Source organism: Coenobita brevimanus, chromosome 101 (genome assembly GCF_032717465.1).
Source record: "Coenobita brevimanus isolate Jiangsu-jjx chromosome 101, ASM3271746v2, whole genome shotgun sequence".
NCBI classification, from domain to species: Eukaryota; Metazoa; Arthropoda; class Malacostraca; order Decapoda; family Coenobitidae; genus Coenobita; species Coenobita brevimanus.
In genome coordinates this window covers 8,037,739-8,049,613 of record NC_137054.1, presented here as the reverse complement: position 1 = coordinate 8,049,613, position 11,875 = coordinate 8,037,739, and the positions used below count along the sequence as shown (strand labels likewise).

Below are 11,875 nucleotides of genomic sequence, written 5' to 3'. Positions count from 1 at the left end.
ATTAAGTTGGAAACTAAATCCATTCTTTAAGGTTTAAATCCCTTTTTTATATACCAGCTTGCCAAGAGCAAACTACATTTCTGATGTTGTAAAGCCTCATCTGGTAAGCAAGTACTGTACATGTATACCTGTGAGGGAATTGTGCAACTTTTTATCATCATCATCCAGACCTCCTTTCCCACCCTAGGGCAGGGTGAGAAGTAGCAGCATCCAGAGAGCCCAAGTTTGCCCAATCCAATGGGCCATGCTTCCATTCACTCATCATTCAAGCCCCGGGAATCCTGGCTCTGTGTGATACGCCAAGAAACTTTCACCACATTCTGTAGTTTCACATAAACATATCCAATTGAGCCAATCTGAATACTGTCATGTTGTAAAGGGGTGCCAAATCCTTGATCATGCACTTCTTCTCACAACATCCATCCAGCCAGCTTGATCTGTTGTCAGTCCCCTAGCCTCACTGACTTCCATACCTCTCTTCCTCACATACTCATCCACCATATCCCTCCACCTTCTCGTAGGCCTACCTCGCTCTCTCCCTCCTTCAAATTTGCTCAGATATACCTTTTTCACCACTCTATTGTTATCCATTCTCTCCACATGACCATACCATCTCAGTATACTCTCTTTGATTCTGATGTCCATAGACTTTCTCACCCCACATCTTTTGCGAATCACTATTTTGTATCCTATCCACTTACTCTGCTCCACATACATTCCTCAGCAGTCGCATCTCCACTGCTGTCACTCGTGACTTTTCATTTTCATGCCACACCATAGTCTCACATCCAGTGTTAAAGTTGGCACTGATACTCCTTCATGTATGCCTCGTGCAGATGCAACAGTCAAGCCTTTGTTTCTTATCAAGGTCTTCATAGCACCAGCTACTTTGCTTCCTTTTGTCACCATACCTTCCACTTCTTATCTATCACTGTACCGGGTATTTGCACTCCCTCGCCAATTCCAGTCTCTCCATTCACTGTAACATCACTCTGGGAGTCACCTTCTCTCTCAGTAACCATCACTTTACTCTTCTTTACATTTACTCTTAAGGCATGATGCTCACAGGCATCAGCAAAACTCTGCATTAGTCTACCAAGTTCTTGTCTGGTATTTGCAAGTATTACTGCATCATCAGCATACAACAAATTTGAGACATTCCATCCATCACCATTCATTACCAATGCCATCCCACTCCCCATTGTTTGTGTTTTTACTTCTCTCATCACCCCATCCATATACACAGTATATTGAACAACCGTGGGGACATCACACATCTTTGACACACGCCCACACCAATCGTGAACCATTCACTCACATGCCCGTTTACCCTTTCACATGCTTCACTACCATCATAAAAACTCTTCTCGGCACCTAGTAGTTTTTTTTTTTTTTTTTAATTATCTTTATTAATAGTTTGGTCAGAGATGAGTGAGGCTGGTCACTCTCATCTTAAATGTCAAGACCAATTGCCTAGCCCCAGGCTTCTACGCTCTTCATGGGGCAACGTAGGATTGGATGATGGATGGATGGATGAAATAATTTGGTTGTTACAGTAATAAAAATCATAGCTCTGAATATAAAATCACTCTGAGAACAAATTCCCAACCATGTTGAATACTGTATGTGATATCCTACTGTAGTTTCATATGTTGGTATTGCATGACAGGCATAACTATAACCCATTATGATTAACTCTGTGAACCTAACCGGCCAACTTTGAACTTTGTGATTCTTGGAATGCTTGAACATGCTCATCATTTTAGCCATATTTATTTTGCTTAATTAAATTTTATGAACATTTCAGCAAAAATTGCTCAAGATAGGGAAATTTCCTCTTTACAAGAATTTGCTGAAAGCAGAAAGTTTGATCTTCAGTTGGAGGCATGGGATATTCCATACTGGAGGCGAAAACAAAAAAGATTTTTATACAAGTAAGTTTTACTTTGGATATAAAGGCATCACTCTTATAGCTGAGTACAGTTCATATTTATGGTTAAGTACAACTTTACTACCCTTCTGTATAAAATACAGCTTTACAACTCTTCAGTATTGGTGTATGAGAAAGTTTCTACTTTTTTATAATGTGCAGATTTTGGTCGAATGATCTACAATAATAGCTCAGTTTTTAATATCTTTTATTTTTCAGTTTTGATGATATGCAGCTTCGAGAATACTTCCCCCTAGAACATGTGTTGGGTAGTCTGTTGGAACTGAGCTCAGAGCTGTTTGGAGTTTCATTTGAGGAGATCAGCAGTGACCAGATCTCCTCTTGGCACCCAGATGTTCGTTTTTTCAATATCATTGATAATAGTGGATATCACCTTGCATCCTTCTTTTTGGACCCATTCCAGAGGTGAATAATAGTCCTCTCATGTATGGTTGTATGATAGTGGTATAGTTTATATATTAGCATTCTTTTTCTTTCTTTCTTTAGCTATTAAAAGAGGCAATCCAAAAAAGCCCTGGGATGAGATCAAATGAGGTCCCAGAGTGTGACCTCAAGGTTAAGGGACTAAAGAGGGAGGCTGCCAGAGATGGTGCACTGCTGAGAGCTGCCATTAGGTGAACAAGGCTGGCAGATACGAGTACAAACGTGCTGGAGCCTTGATAAATGACATTATGAGTGATGCAGTATTAGTTTTGTTATGAATTATGAAATAATATGTTTTTGCAAGCTCAAAGCCAATTTTTCACTTGCAGCAACTGAACTTAGTAGCCATTCTCAGGAAGAAGGATCTTAGCCATCTCATTAGACCATCCAGATGTTTTAAGTGGAAAAAGATCATTTCAGGCAGAGCTGAGGAAAGAGTGTTTTACTTTGTCTCCAGTTAAAATACCAGCATACCATCATAGGCATATGGACCTTCCTTCGAGGTCAAATGTCTGTTAATGTGACTGCTCAGTAGTGCACACAGTATGCATCGTACCTTGTATAATGTCCATGACACATCGGGTTAGGAACAAAATTCCTTCTCAAGTCATGAAAGTCCATAAAATGGCAAAAATTGATTTAGAAACATAGCTCAAAATGTTTCAGGAAATTTAGGGAACTTCACAAAATATCAGGGTAGCCCAGCAACAAAGGGAGTAACAGCATGCTATTGTATGTACTGTATCTCAGTCTACAGTACAGTATAGCCAGATGCCTTAATCCTAGGAGGGGTGGCCCCAAGCAAATTGCACAGATTAAAGTAATAATTGATGAATAAGAAATCGGTGGTGAAATGAGTAAGTACCACTTATACAGTGGGGATGCAAGAAGTACCTGGGATTGACATTATATGCATACCACACAGCAGTTCACTTTTAATAAACAGATAAGACTTTGTTGATCTTGAAGGAGGGTCCACATCCCTTGTGTGGCATATTACTTGGAGACAAAAAGTAATGCACTCTCCTCAGCTCTCTGAGTCTGGGTTAATTTGTCCTGACACTGCTAAAAGTGGCTTAGTGATGTCTTAAAATGGCTGTTAGCTGTATTTCAAAGGTTACTTCGAAGGAGGGAGGGATTTTCTTTATATCAAAAAGTAGCTTGCATTTCACTGTTTTAGTGTCTCATACTTTCCTTAGTGACTCTTACCCTTCTACATAGCTTGTGTAACATATTTGCTACATTTTCATGAGGCCTTTTTAGACCAGTCAAGACTGGCCAAAGTTTTCTGGACCCACTTGATGCTTGCAAGAATGGATTTTGGACCAGTTCCATCCTTACTGTGCACCTGTTGGCTGGAGGAGATATTGGACGGAGTCATGACAGAATCAGCTGAGTTATGTAAGCAGAGAGAATAAGATGGTAATAAATCAATTTAGATATAAATATTGTCATTACTAGCATACAGAGTAGCTGTTTGTACGTCATATAAAAGAAAATATGACAGCTTCCCTATGTGTCACTGTTAGAATTATGATAATGAGTTCTCATTACATTATGTAGTGAAATAAATGTTGAGCTTACTGTTTCAGATAGAAGAGAACTAGTAACCGGAGGCAAAGGATGCAATACTTGTCCTTAAGGAATTATTACTGGGAAATAGTTGTAAGTGCCATCATTACCTTACAATAATCCCCTGAGACTCACGGAATTTGAGTTTCTCTGCAGACATTATTATCTGACTACAGTACTTTACCCATAACTGATCGTCTTTTTCAATTCAGTGTTAAACAAGTATCCATTTCAAGTAACATCTACCTTTGTATGACCGTCCTGTGTCACTGTTGAATGTTATTTGTGTGAAGTTCTATTTTAAAAATAATGTTTAAGTTTTACTTCCATTGTCAATCTTTGCTGCATCAGCTGGTTACCATGGGCAGAGAGGGCTCCTATCTCTCCTTGTTGCCGAGTGCTACCGCACATCCTTTGTGCGCAAGACTGGGTAAACCCAGTCCTGGCTCTGGGGCAGGACAACTTGATACCAGTCTTGACTGGTCTGATTTTTCTGATATTGTTATGCCAGAACAGCCATGGGACTAGTCTTGACCGGTCTGAAGTCCACACGAAAACGCAGCTATTGTAACTGGCAACATAGACTTTCAAAATACTGTAATTGCATTTTTAGTGTTTTGTTTACTGACAAAGAAACTAAGGTCAGTGGTTCTGTTTTTTTGCAGAAGGTGATATTATCAACTTTTCACAGCCTTAATGTTCGTTCTTCAGTTTTTAAATGCATTTTCATGCAAATACAAATGCTGTTGGACATACAGGTGACAGAATCAGTTTCTTGTCAGAGTGGGTGAGAAGCTGCTGCCACGATTAGATTCAGCATGGAGTATGGGCTTACGGAGTAAGTCACAAGCCACCCGTTCCCTACCTGTTTCCAACCTTGTGTTTAACTTCACACCTCCTACTTCAGAGGACCTTCCTGCCCTGCTGACCTTTGCAGAAGTTAACCTCCTCTTCAATAAGGTATCTGTGGTTTTTAACCCTTGAGTATAAACAGTACTGATTAATGGCAAGAAGATTATTATGGTACAGTACTTGAAGACTGTATAATGTTGAAAATCAAGCTTTTTATTCTTGAAATTGTTGCTTGGTGATTTTTTTTAACTGCAAAGAGCTTTAGTACCCAAAGGGTAATGCTAATGTTTTCTGCAAATGTCTGTGTAGTACTGTAATATGCTCTTAGAAATACAGTATCACAGAATGAATTTACTTTGTTCTTGTTATGTTTGACTGATTTTAGGTGTATTGTAACAAAGTTACTGTTTTCCCAGTTTGGCAGTGCACTTCAGCACCTTCTAACAACAGTTCCATATAGTGAAGCTTCAGGTTTAACCAACATTGAATGGGATGCTGTGGAAGTTTGCTCCAGTTTCATGCAAAATTGGTGAGTACTGTATATCCATTTAATCTAAACCACTGTTAAAAAGGGTAATGGACGTAATCTTTTGATTGCAAAGGAGAAGGCAAACACCTAAGTTTTATGTAATTATTTAAACTTATAGTGGACAAATGACCTAGTTTGGTCTTCCTTCCGTGTTGCTGATATTATATAAAGTGGCATGCAGTTTCCGAGCCTCACACGTTTTGAAATGGACTATTATAAATTAGGGACTGGTCTACACCTTCATGCACGCAGTTGTAATAATTTGACCTTCTATGTCTGTTCATCAGTCTTCCTTACATTCTGGTCTGTCCTGTGAACTCCACCATAGGGCTGTATATGTACAGCATTGTGTATGGATGAGAGTTTTGAAGCTCCCCATTATAGAAAACCATATTTTACTGGGCTGACCACTAAGTTTTCATCATTCATTCCCATAGTCTTTAAATTTAATTTTATTTTCAACCATAGTTATGTAGGGTACTATATTACAAATAATGTCAAGCTTGATTGTGAGTTACATTTCATTTCAAACATACTCTTTAATACTGGTTTTCTCCACAAATGTACTTGGGGAAAGTCCTTGATAAAATTTTCAGTGATCACTATCTAGACCTTCCACACATCTGTCAGTAGACACATGCTTTTCTCTGTTATCTATACTGGCAGCAGAAACATAGTGGGTTACTTGACAAAAACTGACTGGACTACTTTGTGAATTCTGTCTGTAGGGGAGTCTTGGGATAATTTTTAAAATCAGAAAGCAGTACCTATACTAATAACTTTTTGATGATAATTTTTAAAATCAGAATTCAAAACCTATATTAATAACTTTTTGATGATAAAGATTTGATTCCTAGGGCTCTTGCCAAAGGTTGGGATGAGTTGGGGTTCAGAAAACAAGGAAAAAACAACAAAAGAGGGAGAATCAGCTGGAGCATGCTCAGTGAAATACTCCAGATGCTGATTCTTATATTGTTCAGGCCCTGGAGTCTGGCCTCATCTCACAGGTCTAATATGTAAATGTTTTTTTAAATATTTTTCTTTGTAAATGTATCTCACTTTACCATTTCCTGTTTCATGATGTAGCCCATTCTGTTCTTGGTATTGGTGAGAAACAGAGCTAATGATGATGATATTATAGTTGTCTGGAATTCCCTGCTGTTCTTTATTGAAATTTGTATAATGTAGTGGTGTAATTGATAATGAAAATTACTGCCTGTTTCCTCTAAAAGGTTGTATGAGCCAGCAACATTGCAGCGAGTCAGCCAACACTATGATTCTGGCTTGCCACTTAGTGGGTCAAGCATCCAGGAACTTCTAGCCAGTCACAAGCACATGGCTGGCTATGACCTCTGCTCTGAACTCTACTATGCTCATCTGGATATTGAGCTGCATACAAAGTAAGCCGAGATGAGTTTGTAGCGTCTGTGTGACACATAATTTATGTTGAATGATTTTTTTACGCTTGATATATGCACCATAAAAGAAGTTCTGTAGGTTTTACTGTAGATGCCCACACCAGCTAGTGTGTGGAATGTGTTCTAGCTGAGCAGCTTTTGATGAAAATGATGTTAAGCACAAGTATTATTCAAATTCACCATTTCAACAGTACTGTACTTTCACATTTTGCTAAGATTGAAGTAATTTTCATTATGTTGTTTGTTTTCTGAAAATATCAAATGATCTATCTATCTATCTATAGCCCGACGCCCTAATCCCGCAAAGGGTGGCCGCAGACAAAACACCTCCAGGTCACTCTGTCACCCACCATTTGACTCCCCTCCCCCCAACTCACCCCCCCCTCCCTCATATACCTCTCAACTCCATCCCTCCACCTCATCCTCGGTCTACCCCTCCCTCTCCCTCCCTCCACCTCACCTACATACACCCTCTTAGTCAGTCTTTCATTCTCCATCCTCTCCACATGTCCAAACCACCTCAGTGTATTTCTCCTAATCTTTTCAACCACATCCACATCTACCCCACAACGTTCCTTCACTTCTTCATTCGTCAACCTGTCCCTCCACGTCACTCCACATGCTCCTCTCAAGTAACTCATTTCCACTGCTCTCACTCTTGACTTGTTCCCTTCTTGCAAGGTCCATGCCTCGCTTCCATACGTCAGGGTAGGGATCACAATACCATCATGCAGTGACTTCTTAACTTCCATACTCACCTCCCTATTTCTCATCACTGCTTTCAGTGTACCAACAACCTTCCTTCCCTGCTGTACCCTTTCATTTACTTCATCCCCCAAAGTTCCATCCTTACTCATCACACTACCCAAGTACTTGAATGCACTCACATTCTCCATATGCACCATAAATGAGCAAGTTGCAATTTATGACACACCAGTGCTCACATTTGCACATTTTGCACATGGCGATGGCAGTACCTGTCATCAGACAAAATGGGTTACATATAATCTCATAATATCATTATTTCTTAATCAGCTTTCATAATTTAAGTTGCAGGTCCTGTGGTTTTATGGAAGTCCAGAGAAATAAATTCTTTAAAAAATCCTATTCTTAGTAAGTTCAGAACTAAGACATTTTAAAAACACTCTTCATATTTTTAATAAATATTGTAGTGAATTTTGAGGAAGTATTTCACATTGTCATAGCAATTTTTCATAAGGGTTTCAAAGTATAATTGATATGATTAAGTTCAGTATTTCTACAAAATTGCATGATTAGAGGCTGCCCCAGTTTACACCCCCACTCACCCACTGGACTAAGGAGCAAACTTTGACTGTGTATGTGTTTGCACATGCTTTCATCACTCACTTGTTCGAACAATAATATCTTAAGAAACCTGATCTCTTTGCTGAGAGCATATTAAACTATCATCCTTTCTCAAATTTGCCATTCTTGTCTATGATTATTGGGTGGGCTATAGTCGATCAACTTTTACCACTACAGTACATAAATGAAACAGAGTTGTTCCACCTGGTCAGTCAGCACATAGGAAATATCACTCGATTGAAACTGGTATTCATAATGACTTGATGGCAAACACCTTTAGTGGAATGTTCTCTCTCCTGGCTTTGTTAGATCTGCCTGTGGCCTCTGACACTACTGTACATCATGAACTATTGCTGGATGATCTGCATTTTTATGGCATCTGCAGCATTACCCATTTACTCCTAAATTCGTACCTGTCAGACTGATATCATAGTGTGGTACATTAATTGACCATGCTTGCTCAGACTCAATTCTTCTTCAGTTTGGAAACTCCCAAGGATCCGTTTTAGGCCCAGTTCAGTTTACAGTTGATACAAGTAGTTTATCATCTCTGCATGATGCACATGATGTGTTGTATCATTTTTATGCCAGTAACATGCATCCTTATGTTAAGATGACTGATATTAATATACTAAGAATAAACTGGAATCCCTAATGTCTGATATTAAGATATCTGGATCGCAAAGAGGAGACTTAATTTGAATTTTGGTAAAACAAAATTCATTATTATCTGGGAAAACAGAAGAGATGGTAGTGCTGATAGTGCCCTGAGTCTGAAGATTGGTCAGTCACAACTTTGCCCAATCTGTTCTGTTTGTAATCTAGGTGTACATTTCATTTTGAAACTAAAATGTAAAGAACGTATTAATCAAGTAGTCAGAAGTAATAACCTGCACATCAGAAGTCTGTATTTTGTAAAACAGTTTATAAATATGATGCCTGTTAGCATTGGTTCATGCAGTGGTTTTGTGTTGATTATTGTAACTCATTATGGATTGTTTTTCCAAATAATCTACTAAAGAAGGTTTAGTCTATGTTGAACAGGGCAGTAAGGCTTGTCTTCAGCCTTACCCAAAGAATCCCAACTATATTATCTCTGTGTGAGTTATAATGGTTTCAGATAAAGGTTAGAATAGAATTTAGACTTTGTCTCATTACTCTCATGGTTCTTCAGCATAGGAGCCCTAGGCTAGGCAAATTGGTCCTGACATTTAAGATGAGAGTGACCAGCCTCACTCATCGCTGAGTGGCATTACATGAGCAATAAACCCCAACCACCCCTTGGATATAAACCTGCACAGGCTCAATCCAATTGGAATGCCTTAATTACCCTCGTGCTACACGGGCATCTGGTAGCGCTCATGACTGGAATGTCACTCAACCATATTGCAGAACTTCTGCCTATCAGAATTCTTTCATTCCCCGAACTGCATCTCTCTGGAACTCGCTTCCCCAGAGTTGTTTTCCTCCAAATTTCAACCCACAACTGTTCAAGTCTAACTGTTACAGATATTTTATGAATGGAGGACACCAGTAGCCTGGTGTATGGATTATTTTTTTTTCCCCCATTTGTTTTTCCTTCCTCCGTTCTGTTATTTAAAAAAAAAAAAAAAAAAAAAAAAAAAAACACACACACACACACCAGGAACCATAATTTGGTTATATGGTTACCATCTAGCTTAGTAAGTGGTTTCTTGGTGTAGAGGAAACCATTTGGCTTGTCACTCCGTGTAGTCACCCATAGGCAGAAGGAAGAGGAAAGAATGAAGGAAAGAAAAACAGTAGAAGGAGTGTAGAGTCACCTGTAGGCAGAAGGAAGTGGAAAGAATGAAGTAAAGAAAGAAAGTAGAGGAAGGAAGGAAAGAAGGAAGGAAAAGAGGAAAGGGCAGCCACTCGAGAGCAGTTATTTGTGTACTGCAGAAAATTATTGCACTTCTTAGCTTGTAATGGTGCCATTTCTTATCTGCCAGTGATGTTTTTAATAATTAGTATCATCATTGCTACATTAGCCACTCAGCACTTGGGACTGTGAGAATTTTTTATTTTTTCATTGCCTTAATCAGAGTTTAATTTTATGTTCCAGTTCCATAGTTTGCTGAACTCATACAAAAATTGGCTTTTTGTTGCTTGTCATACCATGTGAGGTTTGATGACTTGCATGTACCCCAGTGTTTCCATTACAGTACCTGTTGTCACAATCAAGGCAAGGATTCAAAGTTGTAACAGGTTTCCTTATGTGAATTGATATAATGAATGGACATCTATTTTTTTACATATTCAAACAAACCCCACTAACTTTCAGGAAAGACTACTGGCTTGACATTTCTCGGGAACTCTGGCCATTGTACCGCCCGTTTGTGCTTGATAAATATGATGCCCACCTGTGCTCCAACATGAAACTCATGGCTGATGTCTGGGCAGCAGCTTACTACTCACAGCTTTGGTCTCGCATGGTGGCAGCAGATGTCTTCCAGGCATTTAAGGATTCCAGTGAAAGTGTGACAGAGGTTGGTGCAAGGTAAGCTCGCTAATTTATTGCCATATATACTTATTTTCATGATATTCTATTACATATTTGTTTTATCACATTTCTACTGATTTCCAAAGATGCATTACAAGCTAGAAGGTTCTCTGTCACTCACTTTGTAGGTTTCAGTTGCTAGTGTGAATATTGAAAGCAGCCTACTTTCTCATGAAGTTCTCTTCACCTCAGTTCTAACTATCTTGCTCCTTCAAAATACATTGCTACTAATTTGTCTACTGTCTCTCCTCTCATTTAACCTTAGTTACATAAAACACCTTTCTGTTCCCCAGACTAATCACTGTAGTCAAGTGTCTCACTTCCCATTTGTACATTAATGCAGTTCATCTTGCTTTTTTCTGTAATTTATTAAAAATAAAAGCCATTTCATAATCTTTCCATGCAAATAACCTTTTTTACTTTAAATTTTCTTATTGTGCGTACTCCTTTAGAGTTGTTCGTCCTTGGCAATTCTGTCTTATTATGCAGGCAAAGGTACAATAGCAGCATTTAATCTGTAGCAATAGTAATATGATCTTTTGGTTCTCAAAAGCGCAAGTTCTTCTTGAGGAATTCACCAGGAATTGGTACCCATTTACACTTTTACAAAGAGAAAAATTGGGACATCTTCATTAGCCAAAAATAGTGACAGCATTTAAGCCCTATAATCATCCATCACGACATCTCTTCCCGGATCGTAGTCTCTGGAAATAAGAAAGGCTTTGAGTTGCCTTTTCAAAGATTCAGCAGAAGTCAGTTCCTCCGTGAATGATGACAATTTATTATATAACCGAGGGGATGTGTAGGAGAGGCAACAATCAGAAAAAGACAACTGATGAACAGCTGCAGGCTCATCGAGGTGCAAGGAATTGTCTTGACTTCATAACATCACACCTGGGTGTGCTGTCTGAAGTTTTAACAACACAGTAAGATATTTTGATTCACCAGACTTCAGAACCTTGAAAGTAATAAGACACAGTTTAATTTCAGTTGTAACCAATACCGGCAACATTCTACAGACCGTACAGAACAAGGCCCTAAAAATAATCATAGGCTGCACAGCTACTACACCCACAGACCACCTACATCAAGAAACCAAAGTCCTCAAAGTCAAGGATCACTTAGACATGAGAGGCACCCAGTTTCTTGCTGCAGCCTCCACAAACCCACAACATCCACTACAGTACATGGCAGCACATCCACCCACACCAAGGAACATCAAAACAACACCCAGCACACTATATTATACACAAATACTGTCATCTCTCCCTCAGACCAGCTTC

At 39.0% G+C, this 11,875-nt stretch overlaps 1 protein-coding gene across 1 annotated transcript; it reads left to right on the top strand.

Annotated features, from left to right (window-relative positions):
* Positions 1-4,771: 4,771 nt before the first annotated feature.
* Positions 4,772-11,522, top strand: LOC145414910 (uncharacterized). Its single transcript, XM_080284326.1, has 5 exons — positions 4,772-4,906; positions 5,215-5,327; positions 6,560-6,727; positions 10,374-10,589; positions 11,399-11,522. Exons 1-5 carry the CDS (start codon positions 4,772-4,774, stop codon positions 11,520-11,522), a joined length of 756 nt encoding a protein of 251 aa, XP_080140452.1.
* The last annotated feature ends 353 nt before the right edge of the window (positions 11,523-11,875 follow it).

What these genes read in the sequence shown, in the direction of transcription:
- LOC145414910 (XM_080284326.1), top strand. Translation starts at nt 4,772, where the DNA reads ATGGGCTTACGGAGTAAGTCACAAGCCACCCGTTCCCTACCTGTTTCC. An exon ending in TCCAGTTTCATGCAAAATTG is followed by an intron (nt 5,328 to 6,559) that starts GTGAGTACTGTA and finishes TTCCTCTAAAAG; the next exon opens with GTTGTATGAGCCAGCAACAT. An exon ending in GTGACAGAGGTTGGTGCAAG is followed by an intron (nt 10,590 to 11,398) that starts GTAAGCTCGCTA and finishes GGGGATGTGTAG; the next exon opens with GAGAGGCAACAATCAGAAAA.